This window comes from Arvicanthis niloticus, chromosome 11 (genome assembly GCF_011762505.2).
Source record: "Arvicanthis niloticus isolate mArvNil1 chromosome 11, mArvNil1.pat.X, whole genome shotgun sequence".
Taxonomy (NCBI): domain Eukaryota; kingdom Metazoa; phylum Chordata; class Mammalia; order Rodentia; family Muridae; genus Arvicanthis; species Arvicanthis niloticus.
In genome coordinates this window covers 11,499,226-11,514,200 of record NC_047668.1, presented here as the reverse complement: position 1 = coordinate 11,514,200, position 14,975 = coordinate 11,499,226, and the positions used below count along the sequence as shown (strand labels likewise).

At 38.9% G+C, this 14,975-nt stretch overlaps 2 protein-coding genes across 4 annotated transcripts in view; one reads left to right on the top strand and one right to left on the bottom strand.

The window, feature by feature from the left end:
• The window catches only part of Mipol1 (mirror-image polydactyly 1), a 281,225-nt gene that overhangs the window by 229,852 nt on the left and 36,398 nt on the right, over positions 1–14,975 (top strand). The window lies entirely within an intron of this gene.
• Positions 150–14,975, bottom strand: part of Foxa1 (forkhead box A1) — an 80,711-nt gene continuing 65,885 nt past the window's right edge. Inside the window, exon 3 of the mRNA XM_076941852.1 lies at positions 150–8,892. Coding sequence (XP_076797967.1) covers positions 8,726–8,892 — 167 coding nt within the window. The 3' untranslated portion in view covers positions 150–8,725. The remainder of the gene's footprint in view (positions 8,893–14,975) is intronic.

Sequence of the window (14,975 nt, the reverse complement as noted above, 5' to 3'; positions counted from 1 at the left end):
AAATAGACATACCGTCCCAGTAAATGATTCTCTTATGATCATGAGGACTTGTGACTCATTGGTGACATATACAACATTTTATTTTCTATCTGTAGAACTTAAGAGTGATGACTGTCATGATAGTCACGTGAGTCTCACAGAGGTCTCAATTTTACTGTCAAATAATTTTATTTATCATTATCATATCACATTATTATCTGTCCTCTAAGCCAGATTTACAGAAATATTATTCAGATTCCCCCATGGACTATTACTGTATGATGAGTAAATCAGACAAATGGATGTAACAACTTCTTTAAAAAGACATTTGCATATATTTTCAAGAAAAGTTATCTCAGCTCTTTAGAACCTTCTGTTCATCCTTTTCTTAAAAAAATCAATTGCTTAAAAATTACATGATTTCTTCTCACTTAAATTTTATAGGGTTTCAAAATATCAGAGATTATGATAAAATTCTTCACTTGATAGATTTTTAAAGTTGTCTTTGAAAACAGCATACTGCCTTTTTTGAGTGATATTGACAAGAAGAAGAAAAGACAACACAGAGAGCCAACAGAGTCTTTCCTGCTCTTAGCCAAATCCTGATTTCTATGAAGAAGTTGATGCTACAAAGGACTTGTGAATTCTCAGCCCAGTTTCCCTGCTGATGAGTATGAGCTGTGTGCAGTTCCCTTCAAAGTGTCAGGGGAGTCACCACAGTGTCACACAAGGGCTCTTAGCATAGAGCAAACATGCTTGCCACAAACTCGGCTGCTTAATCTGTTTGCAGGTTGAATTATAAAATGGATAGATGGCTCTGCTTCTGGGAAGGGGAGCCGAGCATTTCCACAGTTTCTCGACTTAAAAAGGAATGAAAAGGGCCTACTATTTTTGTCAGAAGAATCCACTAGATGTTTCAGTTTGTTACTTGCTCCAGAATTGAATTTTGACCAGAAAGAAAAATAGTTATGCAAAAATATGCTTAAGTAGATTAATGTAAAAAGTGTCTCTGAACATTTTTTTTTTTAAATTACACAGTGTCTTCAATACAGTGTTTCCTTGTCAACTTTTTTTTTTCCTTATAAATTCTTGGTGGGACCATACTAATTTCACAGCAACATTAGACGTGTATTAATACCACGAATGCCTGTGAATTGAATCAAAGAATAACTTTTACAAATTCTCAGCTTACCATACAGAGTAAATTAATATTTAAAACAGTGTTCAAAGTTGCCTTGGATGCATTAGTACAGATAACAGGCTAGAAGGCATTAATCTTAAAGGTAGGCCTTCAGATGTGTTTAGTGTTTAACACTTGAAACTTTTCTGGAAAGATGGATCCTCGGTGATGCTCTTTCCAAATGCTCGCCCAGCTCTGCACCTTCTAACTCTGTATCGCATTAAGCACAACTCTGCTGTCATGTGCATGCAGAAGATGTGTTCACATGACTCCTGCCTGAGTCACTCTAAGATGCTGAGCATCCAAATATGCGGTCTCTATTCTTAGACACATGGTGTGGTTTTGTACAATGTGAGAGTCTCAATTTGTGGGTTGTGATTTTAAATTACCCGAGTATATATTTAACTTAACAAAAATATAAATCTTATTCTCTGTAAAAACAGGTATATCTTTTTTTAATTACCAATTCCAGTATTTATCTGTCTACTGGAGCACCTTTATCCCTCAAGTTCCTAAAGGAAGTTTTTTTAGATCTCCTTTCATTGTATACAGAAAGAGATACAGTTCTCTACGGATGTTTAATTGCATTCGTTTGTTTTTTAAGGAATTTGGGACACAGCTTAATCTTTAGGGAACTCCTCACTTTAACATGAAGTAACATTATTTTAATTCTCTGGCTCTCTCCTCTGTACTATGCAAGGATTAATGTGGGCTTATTAGGATTGGCTCGTCACCCAGAATTAGAGTCCAGTAGGAGGGAAGTAAGAAGGGAGCTCACTGAATCCAAGACTTTGCTGTGTCCACTAAGACAGACCCACAGGAGTTAGCCTCAGAAAGAACAGAAGCAGGAATGAAAGCAGGAACTAAAAACTAAATCATGCTACTCCTGTGTCATGTGAGAGCCTCTTCATCTCAGAAGCTATGTTTCAGCATGCAGAAATGTCTACTAGAGTTGAGTTAACATGCATTTCTGCATACTAAAACGGATGAACATGTCTCAGTAACTCACAATGGAAAGGAAGAAAAGGAAAAGGATCAAAAGCCTGGAGGACGAGAGGTCTGCACATGCATAACTCACGGTTTCTTTTTCTCTCGTTAATCCTAGTACCACAGTGATTAACAAAGCCAAAGGCAAAACTCATCACCCAGGACATTTACAAAGTCTACTTAAATGACCAGGTACTAGAAACTGATAGAAAATGTAACAGGAGTGTTTATATCCAGGATCAAATGTGGCTTTCATATTAATGTAAGTTACATGTAAATGTGAGTTCTACCTAGTACCATTTTTCTTAATTCTGTTCTTAGATGCAGTCAGAACCCTTCTACCATTCCTCTATACTTCTTTAAAATTAAATCTTTCTTAAATATGGTTTAATAGCTAACAGAAAGACTATGAATTAAATGTTTTCAATTTTCTGGAAAGTGGTTGCCTAATGAAATGAATCACTGGAAAAGAGTGTGGATCTACTGTAGAAACTAAGTTTTTCTTCTTTCATCAATGCTGTTTGGATGGTGTGTCATTATACTTAATGTGCTTGGTCTAACGGGTCATTATACCTACATTTGCTAGAACTCTCAGAACTTCCCCTTTGCTTTCTTTGCTTTAAACACATAAATTGGTTTATTAGTGTAAAATTCGTATAGTAAAATTAATATAGTTTGGTATTGTTAGTGTAGAGAATGAATAAAACTTTACATAACTGAAAGCTTAGTTTGCCTATAATAAAGCCTCATTGAAAATCTGAAACTAAACTGTAACTAATAATTTCCACAGGAACTCCATTGGCTTGACAGAGAAGTTTAAATTAAATCAAATTCTAAGAGTCTGTAGTTGACTAGTGCTTCCTTCTGGGGCAGAGATTTTCCCAATAAATCCATTAAAAAAAATCTTTGCTTGTTTCAGCATAACTTTGATGGTGAAATTATGAACACGTTATATACTTAACTTTATTCTTTATCCCTTAAATTCAAAAGGGAAGTCATCTCTGATGGTGCTGTACAGAGAACCAGCTGAATTCTACTCTTCTCACTCTTACATTGTTGTATATTCTCGACCACTGAGCCATCTCTCCCTCCATCTCCAGTTACGGTTCCTTAAACTTGGCAGAGGCAGATTTCCCATCTCTTCTCAGCCTAAGTAAAGTATAATGAAGAAGTCTTTACACTGACTTACCAGATGTTCCTGTGGAACAGCTGACACGAAAAAGTTCAGATTTAAATTTAAAATTCAAATGATACTTTATAACTTAATAATCTTAATTTTTTTTTACTATGTTTTGGGAAGTTATACAAACTATTAATAGTTCATAGAATACTGTGACATTTTACTATTTCCTCTGAAGTATCCTGGAAGCATACATAAACCATATATGATTTCTCTTTATATTATTATTTATAAAATATGTAAGAATAACAAATAACATTTAATATTTTTAAACGTCTCTCTTAAGGTAATGTTCTTTCTAAACTGAGTTGTGTTTTCACATCCGGCTTCCAAGTTCTCCATTCCTGAGTCTCAGAGGGCCTAATCTTTCCCAGAGTGATGGGAGAGGTGCCATTCAAGAAGAAGAATGAATCTCTGTATAATCACACCCCAGTGTGAGGTGACCCTAAGACAGAGAACTGACCAGATACACATATGGGTTTTAGGAAGACTTTCTGGTGCTCTTTTTTAACACAGCTGTGAGAAGAATGTGGCTAAGACCCAATAGTCATTCTGGAGTAGAACCGGCAAAGGAAACCATGAGGAGAAGAGAATTTAACACATGGGCGTAAGAGAGCACGGCTTCATTGATGCATCTGAGGGGAATGCCTAATGACCACAAGAATCAAACTTGGCAATGAAAACACAAAGCTCTTTTCATTGATTCAAAGGCAGACTCTAAAGCTGCAGATGGTCACCTCCAGCCTTCGCTATTCAGCCTGCGAGCGAGCGGTTTTATAAAATGGCACTTTGGTGAATACTAATAGATCAAAACAAAGATTTAATAACGTAAAGATGTGGAGTTAAGTTTTAGATGAGTATATAGGTCAGTGTCTCAAAAAAAAAAAAGAATAAAGAGAGTACCTATTACATGTGGGTCGAATGTCTTTATTTTCTAAGTTCAGAAATAAATGTCATCTTTAGCATGCAGATTGTACTTTGTGTTGAATAGTCTCCATTATGAAAGTGAGACAAAATTAGGGCTTATATTTATGCTCACTGATCTCATGACTTCTGTTTGGGGACCCAATTACAGTGCTGATGATTGTCACCTGCTAATATTTCTATGACGCTCACTTGGTAGATATGTTGCCGTTTGACAGGGAGGAGTCAGTGTTATTACAACAGTAGGTTAGACAGTTTTGTACATGAACAGAGCTTTGTCTCACCTTCCGGGGTGTGAAAGAGATGCTGTTTAGCCCCTGAACACTGACTCAGTCCTGGGGTTATATTTTTGCTTGTTTTCACTTAACATTATAAACATCTTAGAAAACAAGCATTTTTCTATATAAAAAAATCTTTCATATTTGACTTGTCACTTATATTTATATAACTGAGTGTCCCTTTAAATTAAAATATGACCTATTTTTTCCACAGGTAACTTTGTTACTAGAGTTGGATAGTCTATAAAGTTCTTAAATTAAACCCAAACAATAGAAGCTTTATCTACAATAAACTAAACATATAAGGCTAACTCAGTAACCTTTTTATTTCTGCTATTCATGAAGTAAATATACCTGTTTATATCACTAACTCTTTTTGTGTAGCAAGCTACAGGAATACGTGTTAAACTGGTAGACTAGACCTGCAAGTTAAAGGGGATGCAGCCTCACATCTAATGGAAGCATCAGTGGAGTAACAGAGCCCTGGCTTGCTGAGATGCTGGGTAAGATGTGCTGCCTCTCAGTGTTCCCATCTGGAAGATGGAACCAGTGGGCTGCTTGCTGTACTTCAAAGCATAGCTGAAAAATCAGATAATCATATTCATAGAAGCTTAATAAAGAAAATTATACTCCTACCCAAGATATAGATGTTAAATTTCAAAATTATAATTATGTCTTTGTGTCCAGAAATAACAATAAAAGTATTAATGTTTTAGCCTTTTGAGGAGGAGATTGTTTGTAAGCGTAAATCTTAGAAACTGAAAGCAAAAAGTTATGTGCATTTTTCTTTATTACTCGTGGGAAGGCAAAGTGGTAAAACAATTCCCCAAAGAAGAGAGGACTGGGCAGTAAAGGACACATGTGCTTACCCTTTGTGGGAAATGCCTTCTGGAGCCCTGTCCTGCATGTAGACCTCCATAAATACGAAATGACTCAAAAATTATTACTGCTGGTAGCAAGTGAAAACAACACAAGTAGTGGTTGTGATCATTTTCATATGCTTGGCCCAGGGAGTGGCACTATCAGAAGGTGTGGGCCTGTTGGAGCTGGTGTGTCACTGTGTGTGGGTTTTAAGACAATCATCCCAGCTGTCATCCCAGCTGCCTGGAAGTCAGTATTCTGTTAGCAGCCTTCAGAGGAAGATGTGGAACTCTCAGCCCCTCCTGCACCATGCCTGCCTGGATGCTGCCATGTTCCCACCTTGATGATAATGGACTGAACCTCTGAACCTGTAAGCCAACCCCAATTAAATGTTGTCCTTATAAGAGTTGCCTTGGTCATGGTGTCTGTTCACAGCAATAAAACCCTAACTAGACAGAAGTTTGTACCAGGGACTGGGTATTGCTGTGATAGGCCTGCCCATGCTTTTGTTTAGAAGAATGTGGATTTGGGGACCTTGGATTTGGAAAGCAGTGGCATGGTTTAAATGAGGCTTAATGTGCTATTGTAGTAGAAATATGGAAGACCTGGTTGCTGAGAGTGATTTGAATTGTGCGGACCTCGCCAAAGAGGTTTCAATGGAGAATTTCAATATGTGGCCTAAGGACAGTTTTTATGGTATTTTGGTGAAGAATGTGGCTACTTTTTGCCCTTGTCTGAAGAGTTAGCCTGAGGCTAAGGTGAAGAGACTCAGATTAATTGCTTTGAGAAAGGAAGTCTCAGAGACGCCCATCATAGATTTGCTCTCTGGTTAAGTCTCATGAAGAGCATTTTAAACAAGCATAGCAAGCTGAAAAAGGAAAAATATAAAATATATGGTTTGAGTATTAAAGGGGTGCCAGGAAGTGAAATGGAGCTCAATCCTGTGTTCAAGGATTTTAAATTGAATTAAGAGAATAGTGACCTTGGGGAAAGATCCCACCCAGCTAAATTTAGGTCCAGGCTGGGTAGCACAAACTTTTAACCCCAGGAGGCAAAGATAAGCAGATCTCTGAGTTCAAGGCCAGCCTAGAACAAACCAAGTTTTAGGTGAAGAAAAACTTAAATCCAGATTTGGCAGACCATACCTTTAATCCCATGTTTAGGAGACAGGCATGCAGATCTCTGAGTTCAAAGTCAGCCTACAGAGCAAGTTCCAGGACAGCCAAGTTTAGGCAGTGAAGGAGCTGAGTAACAGAAACCTGGTAATAATGTATTACAATGGGCCATGTTCCAGCCTGAGCAAGCAGCAGAATTTGGGAGCTTTGGCCATGTGGCTCTGGCTTTAGAATCTAGAATAGAAGGGACTACTGGACAATTGCTGGTTAGCTGGGGCTAAGAAATTAGTAGTGATTAAGAAGAGACCACCATCGCTGAGGTGAGATCTTCTGGGAAGTGTTTTCTGAGAGCACTAAGAAGCTGTGTTCCAGAGATAGCTAAGGTTGCACCTCCTGCTGCAGCTGGACTTGATAATGTATAAGAGTCACCCAGGTGGTACTGGTTTTGAAGGCATGAAGATGTCATGAAGAACAGCTGAGGCTTGGCACTATAAGAGGCCATGGAAGGCCATTGGTAAAGGTGCAGCCTCAGTTGCAGTTGATGACCCAGGACTGAGGGAGTCATGCTTGGTGCCATGAAGAGAGCCTACGTGAAACGATTAGTAGAGCCTTGTTGCAGCAGAAAACCCCAGAGTATTAGAGATGCCAGTACCACAGGATGACCACCAAGAACAGCAGCAGTGGAGTGGATCAACCTGAGCTTAGAGTGCTACAGAGGACAGAGCTAGAGAAGGGGCATCTGTCCTTAGGAGGAGTCTGGAAGATCATGTGTGGATCCCAGACATTGAAACAAGAAGCTATAACACTGAAGTTACCTTGGAGACCCCAAGATGTTCAAGATGCCAGAGCTGTGGGATATCTGCTGAAGAAAGCTGCTAACAGGGAGTGGAACCAGCCCAGGAGAGAGAAGTTTGTTGCAGTCAACAAAGATGGAAAAAGAGTTGGAGATCTGAAGACGGCTTTGATGGCATCAGTCATGGAGATGCAGTTTACAGCTTGCCCAGCTGGTTCCTGTCTTGCTTTGGGAGTTACTGTTAAGTGGTTGGATGAATCTCAGAAGAGAATTTGAACTTTAGAGTTTTAACATTGTTCAGACTGCTATAGACTATGGGGACTTTGAAAGTTGGAATTTAGGAGTCCTATTCATCCTAGCAACGTCAGGCTACTACTCTATACTATGATCTGGGTGAGCTTTCAACTCAAAATACTCTCTATTTGGCGCACTACGAGCAGTTGCCCAGACAGTTTCCTACGAAGTAACAATAGCCATTATCTTACTCTCATAATATTTTGTATTATGCTATGTTTAGGTATGGCCCCCATAGACTTATATGTTTGGACAAGCCTATGGTGGCCAGGAAGTAGAATGTGGTGGTTTGTATATGCTCGGCCCAGGGAGTGGCATTATTAGAAGGTGTGGCCCTGTTAGAATAGGTGTGTTACTGTGGGTGTGGGCTTTAAGACCCTCATCCAAGCTGCCTAGAAGCCAGTATTCTGCTAGCAGACTTCAAATGAAGATGTAGAACTCTCAGCTTCTCCTGTACCATGCCTGCCTGGAGGCTGCCATGTTCTTGCCTTGATGATAATGGACTGAACCTCTGAACCTCTAAGCCAGCCCCAATTACATGTTGTCCTTATAAGAGTTGCCTTGGTCATGGTGTCTATTCACAGCAATTAAACCCTAACTAAGACAATGATATATTCTCATAAGAAAATAGAATGTAACTATTAAAAGAAGAGACAGCACAGCCTAGACAATGAGCTTGAGTAGTTTTCAGGATAAATCTGCTAACTTAAAAAATAAATTTCTTATCCTGGGATAAGAGGAATAAGAGAAACAGGACAAATAACCAGAAACCAATGAAAATATTGCCTCCAGTTCTAGTGTTAGAACTATATCAGTATTTTACATACTCAGAAACTAAAACAGACACACCTAAAAATAAATACAGATAGCAATAAATATATAACTATAATACCTAACGAGATCCTTGTAAAGAGAAAGTAATTTCCTGAAGTATGTTTCTATTCTTCACTTTTTATTATTTTGCATGTGTACGTGATGAGGGTGAGCGCACATATACAGACCAGAGAACAACTTGGTGGAGTCCCTTTCCTTTCTTCTTTATGTGGCTTTGGGGTTTTGAACTGGGGTCACCAGGCTTATATAGCAAATACATTTTGCACAGTCATCAGACCAGCCCTGAAGAACTTTTGACGATCATGCTCTGCATATCTTCATGGGTGTGTATTCTCTGCATATCTTCATGGGTGTGTATTCTCTGCATATCTTCATGGGTGTATATTCTCTGCATATCTTCATGAGTGTATATTCTCTGCATATCTTCATGGGTGCATATTCTCTGCATATATTCATGGGTGCGTATTCTAAGGACCAAAAGGAATGAAAAGAAATCATAAAGTTATAGTCTTGCTCATAGTTGGTATCAACATTTTGAAATGATTTTTTTATATATTTTGGATTGATCAAGTACGTAATAATAATATTAAGCAACAAGCTTTTAGCTATAAAAATAAATGCCAATAGGAAAAGCATGTTTCAACATTAAATTTGAGCTAGAACTATCAGTAAGAACTCATGATTTAAAATATTTTCCTGAGCTGTATCCACTAAGATCTTTTACAACCACAGATGTAGTCCAAAACTTCGTTTCTTATAACAATTTTCCATTAAAAGGAATTGAGAATGTAATTGATTCAATGAAAGTATGTACTGAGTGTGATTATCATTTGCACTTGATATCAAATTACACTTCTTTTATATATGCTCTTGTATGGAGGGACACTGGAACCAGCTTGATAGGCTTGGTGTTGGAGAAGGAACTATAGTTATAGGATGTTGAACTCTTAATCTTGGAGCCTACAAAAATACTGAAAAACAAAAAGGTTACTAAAAGGAAAAATCCTTTTGTACAGAGAAATATCAGTTATAAATTTAAGTAAAATAACAGAATTTGAAAATCACCATCTAGCCGGGCAGTGGTGGTGCACACCTTTAATCCCAGCACTTGGGAGGCAGAGGCAGGTGGATTTCTGAGTTCGAGGCCAGCCTGGTCTACAGAGTGAGTTCCAGGACAGCCAGGGCTACACAGAGAAACCCTGTCTCAAAAAAAAAAACAAAACAAAAAAAAAAAAAAAGAAAGAAAGAAAAGAAAAGAAAGAAAGAAAGAAAATCACCATCTAATGACCCTCAATAAGATTAATTTAAACAGAGACAATTAGTCCCCCAGGTAATTAGTAAAAAGAAGTTACTACTGTGGGGCTGGGTGTAGGGCTCAGGCCTGCAGTCCCACTATTTGGAAGGTTAAGGCAGAAGCATTCTGAGTTTAAGGCCAGTGTGGGCAGCTTAGTGAGACCCTGAACCACAGAAGAAAAAATGTACATGGAAATTTAGAATATTCAGTGTCTTCAAAAAATAATTAGGGGTTTTTTCTTTAAAATGAACTATGAAAATATTTGTGTCTTAAATATTCTGTGTGGTTCAGGTTTTGCTTAAGTTTATTTGTGTTTGTGTGGGTTTTTTTATTTTTAGTGCTGGGAGTGGAACCTGTGTGCTCAGACAGGTAATGCTCTGTCATTGAGGTCTCTCCACAGAACTAACCTCTCCAGCCTTCATCAATGTTATTCTTTCAAGGATACCCACTACAATGCAGAGTACCACCTTGAAACCCCGTGTCAATATTAGACTATCCAGGCAAGACAAGTTACAGATGCTGGTCACACCCAGCTTCACTAGGTTTGTACAGCTGTAAGTGCAGCCCCAACACAAAACTGGAAACTTTTTTTAAACACTGATGAGGGGCAAAATTCTTGGTGACTTTATTGTACCATTCTTGAATGTAAACATTGTAGATGATAATGTCATTTTACAGAGCTGAAAGGTTAGACGTGACTGAAGTTTAAATATTTTGGGGGGTGTGTGGTTTTTTGAGACAGGGTTTCTCTGTGTAGCCCTGGCTGTCCTGGAACTCACTCTGTAGACCAGACTGGCCTGGAACTCAGAAATCCACCTGCCTCTGCCTCCCAAGTGCTGGGATTAAAGGCGTGCGCCACCACCGCCCGGCTGAAGTTTAAAATTTTGATGAAGCAGCATAGCTGTTGGGAGAAATCGACTCCTAATTCATCTTCACTTCTTAAAACATAATAATAAGCAGTAACTTTCTGAACTCTCCTATCTTACCCTGGTTTCCAGTGAATGGTGTTGTTTGTTGTGAAATACGGTGGTACAGGTCTGGTTGATTAAGGCTTCTTCCCAGCCTTTAGAATTTGGCAAGATGTATGGTGTGCATAAAAGTTACTACTGTCTGCATTCTGGTTGGCACCTGTACCACTTTTGTTTGTCAACTGTTGCTTTATCTTTGTTATGATCACCTTTCAGACTCTGTGTAAATCAGACAACATATACATCAACGCAAGGGTTCTGATTACATCCTAGACCCTAAACGTTCATTTCAATTTGTGGGATGTATGGTTTTATGAATCAAACTTAAATCCGGCAGAGAACATGCCTGTCACTATGCCAGCTTAATAAGTTGAATATTACTTTACTTTGTAGGCCCGTGGCTTAGTCTGAAATTTGAAGTTGCATTGATGTATTATCTCTACTAGTCTCCCAAAGGATGTTGCTAGTCTTTTGAATTAAACTTGAATAAGGTTGATTTGTATTCTCTGTTAATCAAAATTTGAAATGTTGACATTAGAAAATTTCATTCAGTGCTAATTATATATGACTTTTATGAAAGTTAGGAAGGAAAGAATCCTACATTTTAAAGTTTGGTATCCATCTAAAGCCCTATGAAAACAGTAGCGAGGAACTTAATAAGCCGTCTTAATAAGATACCTTAATAAAGCTAACCAGTTGCTCCAGCTTGCTGCATTTCACTTGACAGTGTGGAAATCAGTGTTTTGCCTCCTCCATCATTAATTGAAACTTTTCTGGCTTTAAAATGATAAAAAACCTTCGCAGTTTTTCGCCAACACTTCTCAGCCATCCTGAGTCTTGAATCTCTTTAATAACCGTGCATGAATCTCTAGGTGGTGTTTCCAGCACCTCTTTTGCCTCAGCCCAAGAAAAGAAATTAATTTACATTGATTGCTTTATAATGTTTTAAATATGATTACTAATATTTGTTAGATCTATGAGGATGTTTCTTTTGGCCTCTGTGGACACTAGGGTCATGAGAAGTGTACAGACATACATGCAGGCAAAACACTCATGCTCATTAAAAAGAAAAAACTTAGGAGAATTTTCATTGTATAGTTTTTCACAACTTTTTTTTTCAGTTTTAGCATATTCTTCTTTTTTAAAACTTTTTTTCTCCCTTTATTGAAAATAAATTTCTCCCTTATCCAGTATATCCTATTTCAGATTTCCCTTCTGCTTCTCCCTGTCCCATCCCCCACCTCTCCTCCCAACCAGATGTACGCAACAACTTAATTGGATGTAACCCAGTTTCAGGACTGGAAGCTTCATTTGGTGGCAAGAGATGGCTGATTGTGAATCCATCTCCCTCATTACTAGAGACTTCATTAGGACCACCTTGGTGTGTTTTAGGAAGTTTGTGTGTGTGTGTGTAGTCTCTATCACATCCTTCAGATACCCCTCGAGCCTCACTGTCTCTCACTGCAAGAACCACCTCAACCTCATCTCTCCTGTCTCTCCTGCACACATACACCCCAGTCCACCTTAAAATCTATTCTTTGTCTGCCTCAGAGGGAGAGCCTGAGTACTGGAACTGTATTGAGTAGTTAAGTGGCAATAGTGGCTTCTCTGCTAGGTTCCATGCCCTCACCAACTATGGGTAGTTGGCTATGTTTACAGTGCCAAGCATGAATTCTTTCCTGTTGAGCAGGCCTTAAATCTAATTAGGTAACTGCTGGTTGACCCCAAAATGCAAGAAACACTATTATGCCTTTCAGAAAATCTTGTCCTGCTGGTCGTTTTTGTGGTTCATAATTATTTTTATTAATTAATTTGTTTTATGTATTTACATCCCAAATGTTGCCCTCCCCTCCTGGTCCCCCCTAGCGAGTTCTTTCCATTCCCCTTCCCCTTTGCCTCTGAGAGGGTAGTCCATCCCCAAGTATCCCTACTACCCTATGGCATCAAGTCTTTACAGGATTAAGCACATCCTCTCCTACAGAGACCAGACAAGGAAGTTGAAGTGGGTGGGGGTATAGGGGGTTTGGACCAGCCTCTCTATGCTCTTTGATTGGTGGCTCACTCTTGAGGAGCTCCCAGGGGCTCAGGTTAGTTGACACTGTTGGTCTTACTTTCAGGCTGCCATCCCCTTCAGTTCCTTCTATCCTTCCCTTAACTCTTCCATAGGGGTCCCTGACCTACATCCAATGCTTGGCTGTGTCTGCATATGTCTCAGTCAGCTGCTTGTAGAGCCTCCCAGAGGACAACTGTGCTGAGCTCCTGTCTGCAAGCACATCATAGCTTCAGTAATAGTGTTAGGGATTGGTGCCCACCTATGGGATGGATCCCAAGTTGGGCCTGTCACTAGTTGGCCATTCCTTCAGTCTCTGCTCCATTTTTCTCCCTGCATTTGTTTTAGACAGGAGCAATTTGGGGTCAAATGTTTTGTAGCTGGATTGATGTCCCCATCCCTCCACGGGGGGGTGGGGGTTCTGTTGGACTACTGGAGGTGGTCTCTTCCTTCTCCTGGATAGGTTTCCATATCCCCACTGTTGGGCAACAGCTATATTAGTATTATGTTTTAAAATGCTATTTACAGTACTCAAAAAATATGTAGTTTGGAGCTGGAGCAATAGCTCAGTTGTTAATGTGTTTATACAAGCACAGGGTCCGAAATTCGATCCCTAGCAGTCATTCAAATATTCAAATGTGGAGTGCAGACTTGTAATCCCAGTTCAGAAAGGAAGCGAGAAGAAAATTTCAAGGTTTGAGGACTTGACAGCCCACCTAAATAAGTGGGCTTTAGGTCCCAGTGAGAGACCCTGTCTTAAATACATAGATAGAAAGATAGATAGACATATATACAGACAGACAGATGGACAGGTAGATGGATTGATGGGTTAGATAGCTTCTGAGTAAGGGCGCCCAAGATCCCAAGATTGACATGTAGCCTTCACATGTACATGCACATCTGTGCACCCCTCCCTCACACATACATACCCACATGTGCATAAACACATACAACCCACACAAAAGAATATGTACTTACAGGCAGTTTTATTATTAACCAAAACAGCCCAAAATACATATGAATTTATTCTATTAGGATGTGTTATTGAAGGAATAACTTACTTGAAAAAGTATGTTCTACATCATACAGATAAATGTTAAAGATTTCTTTACATATCTTTAAGTAGAATATTTTTCAAAAAAGGGGGATATAACAGTTTGCTGTCTACTAATTGACAGAATGCCTTAGAATATAGAGCAAATATTCCCCTACCATGTGCAAAATATACAATTATAAGACCTAATAATTTTTGTTACAGACTTACGGGTCCTGGTGACTTTTTTAAGACAGCATTCTGATCTTGCTCTGAAATTTTAGGCAAACTATAGACGAACACTTGAATCCAAAAAGATGTGTTGTGAGTGTATTGACTCTGGAACCATTTGCTAGCTAACAGTGTCATTCAGAGGCACAGTGCATGCTCCACATACTGAGGGCCCTGAGTTCAATCCTAGTACCAAAAGTAAAACGAAGGTACAGTTTGAATACAAACTGTTACCCTGTACAGATACCATTTGAGGAGGAGAAAGCAAGTTAAACCTTAAAACTTTTTGATAAAAATTTGTTCCAATATGATACGCATCTATTTAATAAGGCTTGGCAATTGTTTATGTTTGTGGGCTAGTTTTGTTTTTATGTGACTTGCCTGTTGATGACCCTCTTACATTTTTCTTTTGAACTGTGAATCAATTGCCATTTATTTGTCAGAACTCTTTATTAGTAGATAATTCCATTTACTTTGTGTACTTCCTTCTTTACCTCTACACATTTTCCTTGTTTTTAAAATGTTTTTAAATTGTGTGTATGTGTATATGAGTGCAGGTGCCCACCAAGGCCAAAGAGGACCTCCCGGAGCTAGAATCTCAGTCACTCAGGGAACTGAACTTGAGGCCTCTACAAGAACAGCTTGCACTTTCTAACTGCTGGCCAATCTCTTCAGCCCTTCCATGGTTTTTAGTGATGGTGCTGGTGGTGGTAGTGATGGTGGTGGTGAAGGAGGCAGAGGAGGAGGAAGAAGAGGAAGATGAGGAAGAGGAGGAGGAGGAAGAAGAGGAGGAGGAGGAAGAAGAGGAGGAAGAAGTGGTGTATGTTTAGCAGAGTTGCTTTTCGGTTACAGTTGTCAGGCTTATTTCTTAAATTGTAGTAATTTATGATAACTGAGACCAAATGTCCTCTTTTAAGTTGTTCATCTAAGATTTATTCTTATTAAATATATTACTTTTAAAGTCATTAGGCTAC